The sequence below is a fragment of the Stegostoma tigrinum genome, chromosome 9, assembly GCF_030684315.1.
Source record: "Stegostoma tigrinum isolate sSteTig4 chromosome 9, sSteTig4.hap1, whole genome shotgun sequence".
Lineage (NCBI taxonomy): Eukaryota > Metazoa > Chordata > Chondrichthyes > Orectolobiformes > Stegostomatidae > Stegostoma > Stegostoma tigrinum.
Window position 1 is genome coordinate 39596117 of NC_081362.1, and position 17748 is coordinate 39613864.

The 17748-nt window shown below is 38.8% G+C and overlaps 1 protein-coding gene across 1 annotated transcript in view; it reads left to right on the plus strand.

Moving 5' to 3' along the window:
- Nucleotides 1-17748, plus strand: part of sft2d1 (SFT2 domain containing 1) — a 59234-nt gene that overhangs the window by 12225 nt on the left and 29261 nt on the right. Inside the window, exons 2-3 of the mRNA XM_048536703.2 lie at nt 6855-6941; nt 12575-12657. Of these exons, the coding sequence (XP_048392660.1) occupies nt 6855-6941; nt 12575-12657 (170 nt within the window). The remainder of the gene's footprint in view (nt 1-6854; nt 6942-12574; nt 12658-17748) is intronic.

The window sequence follows — 17748 nt, forward strand, 5'->3', positions numbered from 1 at the left end:
TCCACACATGGCACATATGCTGTTCCCCTTTATTCACCCTACAAGTTACATCCTCAAAGTGGTATATTTGTCAAACAGGTTTTCCCTTTTGTAAAACCATGCCTCTGTGGTCTAATCAAGCTGTACTTTAAGTGTTTTGTTAAGATTTTCTTAAAAATAGATTCCAGCATATCAATAACATCAGATATCAGGATTCTAACTTGTTAGATTTCTGTTTGCTTTTCAAGAAATGAGGGAGAGAGAAATGTCAGATTTGCCAATCGAATGGAACTGTTCCTGAATCTAAATAATTTTGGAAAATTACTGCTGTAGAGATATAGGATCTTGCATCTCCTTTAAACCTGCATGGTGTGGACCATTGGATCCTGGAATTTGTCAATTATTTTTCTCCTTCAAAGATTTTTAAAACTTCTTTGCTGATATCAATTGACATATGTTCACAAGTAATAGATCTTTTCACATAAAAGTTGTCAGCTCTTAGTTGAAAAATCTAAACTCCTTGTACTTACCACCTGCTGATGTCAAACTGTCCCTAATCCACAACCTCTTTTCAATTATGGAATAGTGTAGCCCCGTTATCAGGTGAGGTGACAAAGGGGCTACACTCCGAAAGCTTCTGATTTCAAGTAAAAATGTTGGACTATAACTTGGTGTCATGGCTTTGTCAACCCTAGTCCAACACTAGCACCTTTATATCATCCTTTATTATAGACCATAACATTCGGCCCCCAGTGACAAATGTTAAGATAACTGACCTTTGCCTATTTTTTTTTGTTTTGTTTCTTTTCCTTTTTGATAAGTGTTGCTCTAGGAATTTTCTAATCCTCTGACAACAGCAGAACGTAAAGATTCCTGGAAGATTACTGCCAGTGGGTCCGCTATCCCTGTAGCTACTCTTCAGTATCCTAGGGTGCACCCTATCAGGTTCAGGGATTTATTGATCTTTATCCCCATTACTCTAGCACTTCTTCTGTAGTGATGATTGTGTTTGTTTCCTCTCTTCCTTTTGTCCCTTGAATATTTGGTAATTTTTGGATGCTGTTAGTGTCTTCTTCAGTGAAGGTTGACACAGTGTTGATACAATTCTTCTGCCATTTCTTGGCTCCCCATCATTATTTCCCCAGCCTCGTTCCCTAAGGGACAAAAACAAAGTTGCTGGAAAAGCTGAGCAGGTCTGGCAGCATCCATGAAAGAAAAACAGGATTAACGTTTTGGGACCAGTGACCCTTCCTCAGAACAGCTCTGCCTTCATTCCTTTGTAAGTGCCCCTAAATCTTGTATGAAACCTGCTTCATTTGAACATCAACAGATCCAAAATAGTCTGATCCCTGGATTCACCACACATTGGTCTAGAAAACTGTCCCTAATACATCCCTCATGGCTTCCTGTGGCGATCTGACTATCCTTGTTTACATTAAGATTAAAGTCACCAATGTTTAAGGTACTACGTCGGTTACGTGCCCTCAGTTTTTCCTGATCTATTCTTTGTCTCATTGTATAGCTACTGTTAGGGGCCCTATAGACTATTCCTACCAGTGTTGTCTTTTTATTTTTGGGTTTTTACCTCCACCCATATGGATTCTACATCTTCCAGTTCAAGATCATTTGCTATCGTGCCTATTTCGTCTCGTGTTAACACTACTACCCCACTTCCTTTCTTTTCTGTTTGCACTTTCAAAAAGCCACATACCCCAGAATATTTAGCTCCCAGCTTTGATCTCCTTATAACTGTGTCTGTATAACTGTCTCTCTGTATGTCCCTTCCTGTCCCTCTGGGTATCCATGTCCAAATAGCTGCACTGTAATGCTCGCATATCCTCTTGCTTCGTAGGCCTACATTTTCCCTTCTCCCAAACCTGCCCTGAATCTAATTAGTTCAACTGCCTCTGTACAGCCCTAATTATTCACTTTGCTAGGAAACTTGAGACTGTCCACCTGAGAGAGCAAGGGAATTTCAATTCAACGATACATCTGAAAGATGGCACTTCTAATAATTGAGCAGCTTTTCATATTTTAATGGGATCTTTACTTTGACTTTTGTTAATGGCTTGGAATGGAACTTGAAGCCAGGGTAGACGTACCACTGATTGCCACATCTAAAACTGAGAGGATGCTTCAATTTCTACTTAAACTGTGCAGACTGTGACCTTTCTTTTAAATTATGATCTTTATTATTGGATAATTAATGCATTCTGATTTTTTTTTTTAAACCATACAGTTTCTATCAACAATGATGAAGTAATTTAAATGATTGGTTGAAAGAACCTCAAGGCCAGGTACTTGGTTTTCATGGAGTTAGTAGGTTTGTCACACCTTGCCCGACAGGGAAGTGAAGAATTGCCTAAGGTTCTTTCTCCTGATTGCCATTTTAAGAAGAACACTGAATAGCTGAGAGTCATCATACAGCACAAACAAGCCCTTTGGCCCACTATATCTACAATGACAAACAAAAACAAAACTGTATTAATCCCAGAGATAGTAGGGACTGCGGATGCTGGAGAATGTGAGATAACAAGGTATAGAGCTGGACGAACACAGCAGGCCAAGCAGCATCAGAGGAGCAGGAAAGCTGATGTTTCAGGCCTCGACCGTTCTTCAGAAAATGAAGGTTCTAAAGAAGGGTCTAGGCCTGAAACGTCAGTGTTCCTGTTCCTCTGATGCTGCTTGGCCTGCTGTGTTCATCCAGCTCTAAACCTTGTTATCTCTGTATTAGTCCCATTTACATGTCAGCACCTGATGAACACAAGTCCAGGCTTCGATCACTCAGGCATTTGTGGCATCTGACTGTAATCATCAAGTACTTCCAAAGCAATTACAAGATTGTTCAGTTTTCCAATGCGCGAATGAACATTTTAATCTTGAATGTATCACAACTCATCTGGAACGTGTGCACTGATTAAGCAAGCCCCACTGTTCCTTTAGCTGTCGCAAATGTGTAAACCGCCATCAAATCAAGGGAATTATTTTGCCTGATGGATTGCTTTTTAGGACAGAAGTAATTCACAATAGGTTTCATCATTCACAGGAAAGTAACTCCATTTACTGTAATCGATCTTATTCTTTAACAAGCTTCAGAAATGCATGCTGATGCCTAACTTATTGTTGTGCAACTCAACTTATACCCCCTTTAAAACCTCAATTAAGCACGTTCATTCACAAACAAGACAAACAAAAAGAGAGTTTGACATAATATTACGTATGGAAAAACAAGGATAGGGTAAACAAATTCTGTATTTCAAGTCCACACCACAGGATTCTTTTCTCTGTTCTTTTGCTTTTTAGTGATGGTGACACAATGGTCAATTTTAGACTGACCCAATTGGTAGGCCTGCGTCTTGTTTTAGAATTAATTGGTTTTAAAGCCCCTGAATGTTTGTTTTTTTTTCACTGTTACTGAGAAATACTTACTGCATACAGGCTTCTGAATGCCTCTGGGTAAACTGTCCTATAGGCCTCTGCAAATGCAACTTAAAAAGCATTTCTATAAAGCTATTTCTAGGCAGTTTTTCTTGACTTAAAAATTCTTAATGTCCTGTATCGTATCCACCTCTGCTCCAAAGGGTGATACAGTATTGTGAAAAGCGTATAGCACACCATTCAACATGACCTTCTAATTGCAAAATCTCTCCTCGTATTTTAAGCCACATATCAATGGTCAAGTTTCATTTTCCGGTTTGTAGCCCAAAATATGGTTCCTCGCAACTGCGAAAATACAAATGAGGGAAGCTAAGTGAAAATGTGACTTGAAAGCACTTCAGTAATATCATGGATGCCAGTTTCAATTTTGTAGACTTGTGCGCAGTTATTGGCATAGTTAATTTCTGTTACTGTGTTTTGATCACTGTTTGCAATTACTGAAGCTAAATCAAACAGAAGTTGTAATGCCTGTTGAATAGATCCCTGGGAAGAGACCATATCCACGATGGAATCCTGAAAATGGTTTTGAGGCTATTCAGCAAATAAAATACAGTGGAAATAACTGAAAATCATCGACATCTACAGTGTCATGATTGACAAGTACCCTTCTTTCTTTCAGAACTGCAATTTTCTAGATTTATTTTCTGAAAGATTTGAAGCTTGTGATTGCTTATCCTCAGTGACTTCAGCATTAAGAATTAAAAATAATTTGAATCTATACTATACATGCTATAAAATGTGCAAATTGGAAAGGTAAGGTGCATCAGGCAAGTTTGGGAATTATTGGTTGCTAGTTGTAGAACTGTCAGCAAGTACTTCTGGAATGGCCTGATGGACGAATACATCAAGTGGCAGGAGACCGTTCTATACAGACCAATTTTGATTTTCAGTATGGGCTTTCTAGTCTTGGATCCTCTAGATAAGGAAGAGGCAAATCATCCCAAGTCGCCAATCCTGATTGCCTATCAGTCACTTCTGTTTGAAATTTGTACATTTGACTGTCTGATGTAGCGAGAATTATGTTAGACTTATAATGCACAATCCGAATGCTTATTGCCATTTAATTTCTAGGCACATGTTACTAGAATAGTGGTAATTTGGGCCTAATGCTGGAGGACTGCTGCTCGAAATAAATCAGTGCATTCAAGTTTAAAACTAAATTAGAAAATGCATATATTTAGATTCTGTAATTTCAGTACTGTGCAACAAGTTTGAATAAGGTTTTTCAACTGTGTATTTTATGTAGTTAGTATGAATTTTCTTGTTGTGGTGACTTGAAATTTCTTGAAATATGCAAAATGTCTACACAAATGCCTCTCTTTAAAGTTTCTGAAAAAAATAAAATCTCAACTTCTGATTATTCTTCAATAAGCAAGTACAATGATTATGTGAAAAATAAAGGATGAATCATAAATCAATGTGTAATTTGCTTTTTTTCACGCTGCCTTAGGATAAAAATCTGAAGCTGATCAGGTAAATAATACAACAATATGCATGATACTGTTGAAACAGTTTTAGGATGAAATTTAAATTGTCATTTTGTTACATAAGTCATGATTAATAGGAATGAAAGGAGCAAATAAAGGGATGTATTATAGAGTGACCACAGCACTGCTTTAACTTGCCTAGATGAGCAGAGCTCAAACAACAGACGCTTACCACCGTCCAAGATAAAACAGCTTGCTTGGCACCACATCCATAAACATACACTCCCTCCAAGTGCAACGCTCAGCAGTAGCAGTATCTACCATCTGCAAGATAGACTGCATAGATTCAGTACGTGTCCATAGCACTTCCAAACGTACAACCACCCTCAAAAGGATGAGGACAGTGGATACATGGGGATACAACTGTCTGCAAGTGCCCCTCCAAGCCACTCAATGTTTCAATGTTACTATGGGATTACGGGTCAAAATCCTGGAACTCCTTCCTTAACAGCATTGTAGGTCTACCTGCACCATGTAGATTTCAAAGGTTCAAGAGGGCAGTACGCTACCCCCTTGAGAGCATTAGTGATGACTATGCCATGCCTGGCATCCCATGATTTGAACAAAAAAATTTGAAATTTCTGATGTTTGAATCCCTGCTAATTGCTGTAAATAGGCTTTAGAGTCCACTTTACATGTAGAGCTGCATGTAGTGTGTGGTAATTGATTGCTGTTACACCAAAAGCAGTTTGCATTTGTGTTGTGCCACTTCATTGTGTGTGACTGTTAAGATCTTTAGCCAACTGGTCTACTTAGGCAACCTACATGTTTGAAGGCATTGGTAACTATTACAAAATAAAGTTCTTGGCTTCTGTTTAAAAACACCAATCTGAATGAGATCTGTCTCTCTAAGCAGGAGAAGGAATGTTTGACAATATCTGCTCTGTTTAGTTAAAATAACCCCCTTGGAATTCCTGTGCTTAGAAGTTAACATTCGAGTTTGTTGATTCTGTAACCATGCTGTTATTTGTTTTGTAGCACTGAAAGAAAAAAACAAAACTTGATTATAAATCCAAATTCCCAATATAGTTGGAGTAAAGATTAGAAAAGTTTATCTTCCTTATCACTGTCTTTTAAATCCACAACTTCCACTTGGGTACCATGCCGAGTGAGTGTTCTGCAGAAAAATAAATCTAGCTGATTTTGTCCTTTTTGACAAGTATTCTCTTTGAAATAATAGGCTAATATATTTTGCTTTTATGTATTATATCTATTAAACAAGAAGCTCCCCAAATTTACTTAGGGCAACAACAATGAATATCAGTTTAATTCATTTACCGGCTGTGTTCACACTTGAAATTTTACTTGTAGGTACCTTGTTTCTTCCTTTAATTTGTAACCCCTAATGTAATTGAAATGAAAGTGCCTTCAGTTCCTTCAGTTTACAGTGTGCATAATGGGATTTATTGTATGTTGTATAAATTTCACTTAAATTTTGTTTCAATTTTATGCTTGACAAGTATTTACAGGTTCAATATTTGTATCTTGACATGCTTGTGAATGCTGTTGCTATGTTGTGTTTGCATATTGGTTGCACAGAAACCAGTTCAGATTTTATGCATTAAAAAGAACAAAAAATGAGATTCAGTCTTAATTTTCTGGGTTAATATTCCAGCCCCCTCAAATATGTAGTTGATCTGAACTGAAGACCACTTTTGTTTTTAACAACTCAATTAGCATTTTACATCCGGCACAATTTCAAAAATGTTCTAATAGAGCTGCTTTTAAATTATTTGTATACTTGTTGCTCTCTTGTGGGTTCTGATGAGTGTTTGTGTGACTTCCCTTTCATCCAAGCCATCTGACTCCAAATATATTGAACTCTCGCGCTCCAAACATTTTGGACATCTCTAGTGCCCAAGTTAATTTCTTTTAAAACAAAGTTAAATCGGTTATCTACAAGTCCATGTGTCATGAAAAACAGTCACAAATTTGTAATTTTATTTCAAGGTCCTTGATTCAACATCACTCAGCTTTGGGACAAGAGTGAAGTGGTTTGCAATTTGCTTTATCGTTGGAGTTTGCTTTTCAATTCTTGTAAGTACGTGCTTTTCAGTTATTTTTAATTACCGTCATAGGGCTGTACAACATGGAAAGAGGTCCTTCGGTCCAACTTGCCCATGCCAACCAATAGCCTAAATTAACATTTCATTTGCCAGCATTTGGCCTGTATCCCTCTAAACCTTCTCATATTCATATACGTATCCAGATGGCCTTTAAATGTTGTAATTGTACCAGCTGCCTCCACTTCCTCTTCCTCTAGTAACTCATTCCATATATGCACCACCTTTTGTGAAAATATTGCCCCTTGGGTGCCTTTTAAATTTTTTCCCCCTCTTACCTTCAACCTATGTTGTCTAGTTGTCAACTCCCCTACCTAGGCGAGAAGACCTTGTCCAATCACCCTATCCATGCCCCTATTGATTTGATAAACCTCTGTAAGGTTGCCCCTCAGCCTCCAGCGCTCTGGGAAAATAGACCCAGCCTATTCAGCCTCTCCCTGTAGCTCAAACCCTCCAGCCTGGAAAACGTCCTTGTAAATCTTTTCTGAACTCTTTCAAGTTTCACAACACCTTTCCTGTTTAGCAGGAAGACCGGAATTAAATGCAGTATTCCAAAAGTGGCCTAACCAATATCCTGTGCAGTGGCATCATGACCTCCGAACTCCTAAGCTCAATGCATTGATCAATAAAGGCAAGTATCAAATGTATTTTTCACAATCCTGTCTGCCTGTGATTCCACTTTAAAGAAACTAACAACCTGCTATCCAAGTTCACTTAGTTCGGCAACACTCCCCAGGACATTCTCATCGAGTGTATAAGTCCTGCCATTATTTGCAAAATTATCATTTATCTAAGTTAAACTCCATTTGCCACTCTTCAGCCCATTGACTCATCTGATCAAGGTCCCATGTACTCTGAGGTAACCATTTGCTGCCCACTGAACCTCCAATTTTGGTATGATCTGCAAAATTCTAAAGCCAAAATGTGAAGAAGCACTTTTTCCAGTGTCAATATGTCATTTTATTAGAAATATCTGGTTTTCCACTGGTTCCCCTAACAATTAACGTTGTGAGGACTTCCAAGAAAATTATGAAGATTCTGACTTCGAGTTCAGTTTGCCTCAATCACTGGGGGTAAAAATCCTGTTTTGAATTCCTGCTCCAGACTGTGCTGTGAGCCCTGGAGGTGTGCATATGCTGATGTTAGGTCAGCTCAGGATCTGGTTTTGGTAATCCACCAGTTAATCAACCTGACCAGATGACAGTTTTTGTCATTGCTTTGATGTAAGAAAGGGTTTGGGGAGATTATTGGAAGTGGTTGACAGCAGTTAAAAATATACATCCTAACACATAGGAAATCATTAGGATGTATATTTTTAATCATGATTCAATGGTTTTAATGTAATGGATAATGTAAATTTTATACCCTTTATGTCTAGTGCTGTCACAGGGCATTTGAATCAAAACGTTCTTGTAAAAGTTTCAAATAATCCAATATGTTTTGAATGCACCCAATTTGAATTTGTCCTCTGCAGAAAGCATGAATTAAGTAGTGTCTGGTACTTTTATAGGAACAATACATGTCATAGGATACATAATGGGACATGACGCAAAGGTCAGGTAAAATAAGAATCTAACCTGGATAGAGAAGCAAATTGGTCTTGGCGCATAATCGTACAAATCATTTACAACAGTGTTGAGGGTTCATATGGGCAAAGAAAAGTAAGCTGAACATGAGTATTTAAGATCTAGTTTTGTAGAAATTACAAAGAAAGAGGTTCTGCTGAAGTTTTATCAGACCTTGATTAGACCACACTTAACATTACTGTGTACTGTTCTGGTTGCCGTTTACAAGATGGATATCAAGACAGTGAAGGAGTAATAGAAAGGATTTGCAAATGTAACACCAGAAATGAGGTTATACCTATCAAGGTGACAGGGCCTCTGTTTTTCTTTAAAATAAGGCTAAGGGTGATCTAATAAACTCTTGAAATGATTTTGTTATATTGTGTAAAGATTCTTTGTTTGTTGGAAAGATTAAAACTAGATGCCAACACATAAATGTCAGATTGTTTCCAAGGAATCACAGGGAATTCAGGAAAAACCTTTCTTTAGTGTAAGTAATTTTGTTCTTTCTATTTCAATTACAAGCGGGAATATTAAGTATATAAAGCTGTCATGTTGTGATTACACTTGACCTTTTGATGGTGCTGACATATCTCCACAAAGTGCAGGGTGCAAATACAGTATGTCGAGACTGTTATCTAGACAGTTTCATTGAGGAGCTTCTATTGGAATGAAACTAATAGGCTGCCACATGCTAGATTTTTTAAATGAATTAATAGATTAATAATTAAAGGACAAAACTCATGGTTGTTTGTGAAGCAGATGGGTTGGTTGAACGTTAGATTTCAGACTAAAGTGCTCGGTGCTGCAAGGCTGTAGGGGAATTGATTGCACTAGCCTCTCTAGCCATAATGTTTGGAACCAAGTTATTGTTGAATTTCAAAATTTTCTGTGCTAAAGAATGATGTTAGAATACATGTGTACTGGGTTAAAATATGCACCTGAAACACACACACACACTGACAATTTACAAAACAATGGTTACATTTATCCAAATATTGAATCTTCCATGTATCAAAAGTACTTAATTGTACTAAAATGTTAATTAGCATATTATGCCATAAGAGGATAGATTGTTGGCTCTATAAGATATCCTACCCACAAGTACAATAGATCCTTAAGAAAAAGGAGCCAAATTAGGCCATTTGGCCCCTCTTATCTGCTCCACCATTCGATTATGGCTGATATTTCTCAACCCCATTTTCCTGCCTTCTCCTCATAACCTTTGATTCCTTTACTAATCATGAACCTTTCTATCCCTGTCTTTAAAACTCAATGACTTGGGCTCCAAAGCCTTCAGCAGTGATGAGTTCCACAGATTTATCACCCTCTGACTGAAAAAATTCCTCCTCATCTCATTTCGAAAGGATTGTCCCACCAGTCTGAGGCTGTGCTGTCAGGTTCTGGTGTCTCTCACTTTTGGAAACACCTTCTTCACGTCCATACTAAACAGACTTCTCAGTAATCTGTAAATATCGATGGAATTCCCAGCCACCCCCCCCACCGCGTGCATACATATCCTCCTAAACTCAATATTGTATGGACCTAGAGTCCTCAACTGCTCATATGACAAGCCCTTCACCTCTGGGGTCATTCTTGTAAACCTTCTCTGGTATCCCTCCATTGCCAGCACATCCTCTCTTACAGATGGGGCCCAAATGCAGTCTGATCGGAGTTTTTTGAAGCCTCAGCGGGATATATTTACTCTGGTATGCTAGCTCTCATGAAATGAATGCTAACATTGCATTTGCCTTCATAACTGGCAGCTGTGCCTGCATGTCACCGTTAAGGGAATCTTGAACTAGGATTGCCAAATCGTTTTGTGCTTCAGAATTTCAAAGCGTTTCCTGCATTTAGAACATTGTCTATGCTTCTGTTTTTCCTACCAAACTGCATAACCCCACATTTTTCCAAATTGTGTTCAACCTGTTCCTTGGCCCACTCTCTAAGTCTGTCCGAACCCTTCTGCAGCCTCCCTGCCACCTCAACACCATCTGTCATCCCAGCTATCTTTGTGTCAACTGCAAAGTTAGCAACAATACCCTCAGTTCCTTTGTCCAGATTGTGAATATATGCCATGAACAGTAGTGGTCCCAGCACTGACCCATGCAGAACTCCACTTGTCACCATCTGCCATCATAAAAAACCCTCTTTATCCCCACTTTCTGCTATGCAGGTAATCTTCTTACCATGTCAGCACCTTGTCTCTACTACTATAACCTCTTATCACATTTAGCAGCCTCCTGCGCAGCATCTTGTCAAAGGCCTTCTCCTTTGTCTAACTTGCTACTAACCTCCAAAGAATTGTGACAGATTTGTCAGATGTGATCTCTCTTTGATAAAGCCAAGCTCACCTAGTCCTATTTTACCATGCTCTTCCAAGTATTTTGCAATCTCCTCCTCAATAATAGATTCTTAAAATCTTACCAACAACAGAAGTCAGGCCAACAAAACCTATAAATTTCTTGTCTTCTGCCTCCTTCCCTTCTTACATAGAAGTATTACATTAGCCACTCCTCTGGGGCCCAGATTCCATTGATTCCTAAAGATCGGCACCAATGCCTCCGCAATCTCTTCACCTATCTCCTTCAGACCCTAGGGTGGAGTCTATCTGGACTAGGTGATTTGTCCTCTTTCAAACCATTCAGCTTCCCCAACACCATCTCCTTGGTGAGTATCATGGCCATCACCACTGCTCCCTGATTCTGTAGAAATTCTGATATACTACTGATGTCTTGCCACCGTAAAGACTGATGCAAAATACCTATGCAGTTACTTCACCATTTCTTTGTTCCCTATTAATGTTTCACCAGTCTCATTTTTCAGTTGTCCAATGTTTAATTCTGCATTTCTCTCTTACCTTTCAGAAAAAAAAGTTGAGCTCTTCTTGAACATTATTAGCTAGCTTACTCTCCTATTTCATCATCTTCCCCTTTATTGCATCTTTAGTTATCCTCAGGTTTTAAAAGGCCTCCCAGTCCTCTGGTTTCACACTAATCTTCACCATGTTGTATTTTTTTTGCCTTTTTCTTTTACTTTTATTTTTCTAATTAACTTGTTCGGACATGTTGTTACACACCTCTGGAACAGGTGGGACTTGAACCCAGGTCCAAGGGCTAGGGACACTACAACCGTGGTGACCCCATATAGAATCATGGATATCTGGGAGTGAATATCTGATAAGCTTGCCTTCGTTGGTCAGTGCATTGAGTGTAAGAGTTGTGATGTCATTTGCAACTGCACAGGACATTAGCTAGGCCCCTTGTGGAGTACTGTGTTCATTCTGCTAGGGAAGATGTTGTTAAACTTGAAAGAGATCAGAAAAGACTTAGAATGTTGTTGAGGTTGGAGTGTTTTTAATTATGGTGAGAGGCTGAATGTGTGTGGCCTGTTTACCCAGAAGTCCTGAGTCTGAGGGGTGACCTTTTATAGAGGTTTATAAAATCATGAGGCGCATGGACAGGGTGCATAGCCAAGGTCTTTACCCTGGGGTGAGGAAGTCTAACACTAGAGGGCATAATTTTAGGATGAGAGGAGAAAGATTTCGAAGGGATGTAAGGGGAAACTTTTTCACACAGCGTGTGGCACGTGTATGGAATGGGCTGCCAGAGAATGTGGTGGAGGTGAGTACAATTATACCATTCAAATAGGCTAAATACTGGCATATGGGACTAGATCAGTTGGACTGAAGAGTCTGTTTCCATGCTGTATAACTGTGACCCTATAAGTTGCTAGTAAATTGCACATCAGTAATAGCCTATATTATTCAGTCTCTGTGTTATTTTTTTCAGCCAAATGTCCTAATTTTTTGTTAGATACAAATCAATGTACAAGAATTTAATAAAAACCAAATGAAGGTGAAGAACGACAAAAACAGAATAAAATGACTTAAATATTATTTCACTTTCTTTCATACGGGTATTGAAAGTCCTTTTGTGAAAGTATTAGTGAATTTCACACGTGCATCAAGAGTATTATTGCAGCTTTAATGATTTATGATAAAATGGTAGCAGTTACTCTTTCCTTTTTGTTATTCCTTCAGGGAACAGCTTTTCTGTGGCTTCCAGGTGGAATCAAATTATTTGCAGTGTTTTATACATTAGGAAATATTGCTGCTCTTGCCAGGTAAGTGTCTACCACCTCAACAGCAAAGGCCTTGTTCAGCTGCTTTATGTTTTGTACTTGAGAAACCTGCTTCTCCTTCATGTTTCAAGTTTTCACCAGTTTCTGTCGTCTTTGTTTCTCAATTGTTTCTGACAATGCTTATAATAGAAATTGTTTGGATTAAAAGACATGAGTTAATTGTGACAATGAAATGTCTTCAAAGTAGTTTAACTCATACCTTCTAACCTTCTATGTTGAACTAAAACATTAGTAGCCTGTGCTAAATGCAGCACTACTAAGTTGCAATGAGACCAAGATTCCTACCTCATCCAAGCTCTGTAAAGGACAGGTGAACGTAACTGCCTAGATTAGATATCTTCCACATTTACTTGTACTTGATTAGGTTTGTTAATGAGTGCTTCATGTTACGATGATTGACCCCTTGCCGTACTCACTCATTTCTGTTTTTTTTCTCTTTTGGTTATTCGCAAGTGAGTCTTTTGTTTCTTATCTCAATATACAATACCTAACAATTATCAGTAAAACCTATCAGTCTTTGACCCTTCTAATTTTTGGTGCATTAAATGCTATTTATTTTGGGGAAGATGTAACCCCTTGCTCCACAAGTACAACATGAAGCGCAGTGCAAATGGGGACATTATGCTATCCAGGTCAGTCTATTACCCAAACATTGAACGGCCCTGAGAGATCTATTTCACATGACATTGCAACCACTTATACTCTGTCAGCAGACGTTACTGATTCAATCTTGAACCTCAGCATTGAACTATAACTCTTCTCCCATGCCTGTAAACAAAAATAGTCTTTATTGTTATTTTCCATATAATTTACTGTCAGCTTACAAATCATACCACAAAATAACATTTTAAAACAAAATTTGAGCAGGATGTGTATATTCTGTATGACAAAATATATGATGGTTGTTTCATTATATAATCACTTGTGCCAGAGTAAAATATAAATAGATGAAAATGAATTTGTCTGCCTCAATTCCTCAAATGATTTAAATAATGATTTGAGTGATAAAACCATTTGGGACAATTTGCAAGTAAACTTTAGATTATGATAAATGTCAGTACTCTATGTATATGTCCACCAGTCCTTTTAAGGTACAAATAGATAACATGGTCACGAAGGCACATGGGATGCTCACCTTTTATTTGCCGAAGCATTGATTTTAAGAGCAGGGAGGTGATGTTGAAACTGTATAAAATGTTGGTTACATCACAACTAGAGTATTGTGTGCAATTCTGGAACCCACATTATAGGACATATGTGTTCACACTAGATGTTGCAGAGGAGATTTAGCAGCCTTTTGCCTGGGCTGAAGAGTTTTAGTTGTGAAGTTATGAATTGGTCAGATTGGTGCTTAGCTTGGAGGAGAGGAGACGGAAGGGGCACATGATTGATATATATAAAATTGAGAGTTATAGATAGGAAGAAACCGTTCCTTTTGAGGGACCAGTGTCCAAGGGGTGGAGATTTAAGGTGAGAGCCAGGAGAGGGTATCTGAGGAAAAACATCTTTACCCAGAGGATGTTAGGAATCTGGAACATTCCACCTATAAGAGTGGTAGAGATAGACATTCTCATGACATTTATGAAGTAGTTAGTTGTATATGTGATGCCAAGGCATGTAAGGCTATAGGCCACTTATTGAAATAGTTGGATATTTGTTTGTTTTTGACTGGCATACTCAATGGGCCAAAGGGCCTTGTGTGCACTAGATCTCTGACAATAAACGGAAATGGAGTATAATCATTAACAACAGCAATTTGTCACAAGCTCGATGCATCCACAGGATTCACACTGCCAGGAGCAACTCTTCAGCTGCACACCATGTTGGTTTCTCTCTTTTACATGAAGCATTGCCCACCAATAGTTTGGTTCATTATGGCTTAGCCAACAGCGCATTCAACTGATTATGTTCCCTGGCAGTTTTGCAAATTGAAATCCAGTCGAAGACTTCAAAGCTTATGAATCAAGAATTGTCAGAAGTGCTGAACTTTAGAGATATTGAACTAGGTGCAGTATAGCACCCTCAGGTGGATGTAAAAGAACACGCGCCATTTGAAGATGAGATATTTTCCCAGTGGGCTAGGCCTTCAGCCAACATCGCAAAGTACTGAAACTGGAAAACCTCTGCAGGCCTTGCAACATCTGTGAAGAAAAAAAATATCAGAGCTAATGTTTCAGGTCCGGTGACCCTTCCTCACCAGACCTGAAACGTTAACTCTGATATTTTTTTTCTTCACTGATGGTGCCAGACCTGCTGAGCTTTTCCAGCAACTTTTGTTTTTGTGCCTGATTTACAGCATCCACAGTTCTTTCTGGATTTTATCTAAAAGTGCTAAGTTGCTCATTAATCCAATTGTTTGTGAAAGTTAACTTGTTAATTCTTTTCCTGAATTAAAGTGTCTACCCTTCAAAGGTTTCTGAAAGAAACTGAACTTGGGTTCTTTCTTTAATTGTAAGTGTGAATAGTGAATTGTAATATGCTTTAGCCACAACTAGTGCAAACTTTCTGTAACTAGTTTACTTTTCCCTCACTGTTTTTCTGCCCAAAACTTGCATTGCCCACTTCTTCTGCTCTTATCACAGCTTTTTAAATTTTGAGTGAAATGTAATGGGGTTAGTAACAAGTGAAATCAGAAAATGATTAATTAAGTGTTGCAAAGAATGGTGACCAGTGTTAAACGTCATCGAAGTTTTGATTTGTTATGGTGTCCCTTTAAGCAGCAATCATGTGTTTTTGTCTCTGAATAGTTAATTTGGTTATTAGTTCCAGAAAGGTAAGGGCGTTGTGGTGGGTTTATGGTTCTGTTTGTAGTCTGAAGAAATAATTATGAACAAGTAAATCATGTCTGTTCAAGGAAGAGCTTAGTATCTTGGTATGAGCTTCCCATCAACACTGTATACAACATTGTAACCTTATTTCAGAAAGGATGTAAATACATTGGAAGCAGGTCAGAGAATGTTTACTGGACTAACACCTGGAGAAGTCAGGTGGCCTTCTGAGGACATGTTAGACAGGCTGGGCTTACATCCGTTGGAGTTTTGAAGAGTGAGATGTGACTTGTTTGAAACGCAAAATCCTGAAGGGTCTTGACGGAGAAGTGGAGTGGATGTTTCATTCTGGGAGAATCTCAATTTAGGAGTCATAGTTAAAAAATTGATAACGTTGATCACCCATTGATAACAGATATGAAGTATTTTTCTTTTCCCTCAGGATCCAGAATCAGTAAATGAAAGGAAGGAAGGAACTTAAAATTACAATTGCCAGGGGAAAATATACAGAGAAAATTCTTAAAACTGAAAACTGACAAAGTCCCAGGTCCTTATGGATTTCACCCCAGTATTTTTTTTAAAAAAGTGGCTGCCAAGATCAATGAATTGGTTTTAATTCTCAGAAATTCCCCAGATTCTGGAAAGGTCTCAACAAGTTGGAAGGTCTCTCCTATTCAAGGTAGGAGCAGAGACACTAGGAGGCAAAGCTAATTAATATGTCATAGGGAAAGTGATGGAATCAGTTATGAAGAATATTGCAAGCTACTTAAAATTTCAAGATAATCAAGCAGAGTTAACGTGGTTTTCTGAAAGGGAAAATCAAGTTTGACAAACTTTTTGGAGTTCTTTGAAGAAGCACGCAGCATGGAGAAAGGCGAACCTGTGGGCAAACAGTACTTAGATTTGTAGAAGACATTTGACAAAGCGATTGAACATAGGTTTACTGCACAATTAGAGCTCGTAAGTGTTGTGAGAACTATATTAACGTGGAGGTAGCATTTTTAGCTAGTATGGAACAGAAGGCACAAATGGATAACTTTCAGGTTGACAAGATGTGATACATGAAGCCTCACAGGAATCAGCTTGAAAGTCAACTTTTTTTAAAAAATGTTATTCACTGATGGGATGAGGGCAACACTAGCTGGACCAGCATTTATTGCCATGCGTATGTGCCTTTGTGAAGGTCATGATGAGCTGCTGCTTTGAACTGCTACAGAACATCTGCTATAGGAAGACCCAAAATGTCTTTAAGGAGGGACTTCCAGGATTTCAGTCCAGTCATACTGAAAAGAATGGTGATATATTTGCAAGTCTGGTGACTAGATTGGAGAGGAGTCAGAGTTATGCGGCACGGAAACAGACTCTTCGGGCCAGCTCCGACCTTAAACTGATCTAGTCCCATTTGCCAGCATTTGATCCATTTTTTAATGTTGTCACTGTACCCACCTCAAACACTTCCTCTGGCAGCTCATTCCATTCACGCACCATCCTCTGTGGAAAAAGTTACCCCATAGCTCCCTTTTATATCTTTCTCCTCTCAACTTAAATCTTGGCCTCTAGTTTTGGAATCCCCTATCCTGGGAAAAAGACCTTGGCTATTCATCCTGTCCATGTCCTTCATAATTTCATAAACCTCTATAATGTCATTCCTCAGCCTCCGATGTTCCAGGCAAAAAAAACGACCTAGCCCATTGAACCTCTCCCTATAGGTCAAATCCACCAAACCTGGCAAAATCCCTGGAAATCTTTTCTGAACCCTGTCAGGTTTAACAACATCTTTCCTTAAGCAGGAAGACCAGAATTTAAAGTTGTAAAATTGCCTCACCGATTTTGGGGGCGGCATGGTGGTTCAGTGGTCAGCACACAGGAACCCTGATTTGATTCCACCCTCGTGTGACTATGTAGAGTTTTCACATTCATCCTATGTCTGTATGTGTTTCCTCTGCTCAGGTATCCTTTCTCAGACCAAAGATTTGCAGGTTAAGTGGACTAGCCATGCTAAATTACCCACCGTATCCAAGGATATGCAGGCTAGGTAGACTAACCATGGGGAAAATGCAGGGATAGGGTAGGGGATGGGTCTGGGTGGGCTGCTCTTCGGAGGTTCAATGTGGAGTTGATAGGCTAAATGGCCTGCTTCCAATTTTCCAATGATTCTAATGTCTTGTACAGTTGCAACATGACGTCCCATCTCTTATACTCAGTGCACTGACCAATGAAGGCAAGCATGCTGAACGTCGTCTTCACTACCTGGCCTACCTGTGACTCCACTTTCAAGGAACTGTGCACCTGTACCACTAGGTCT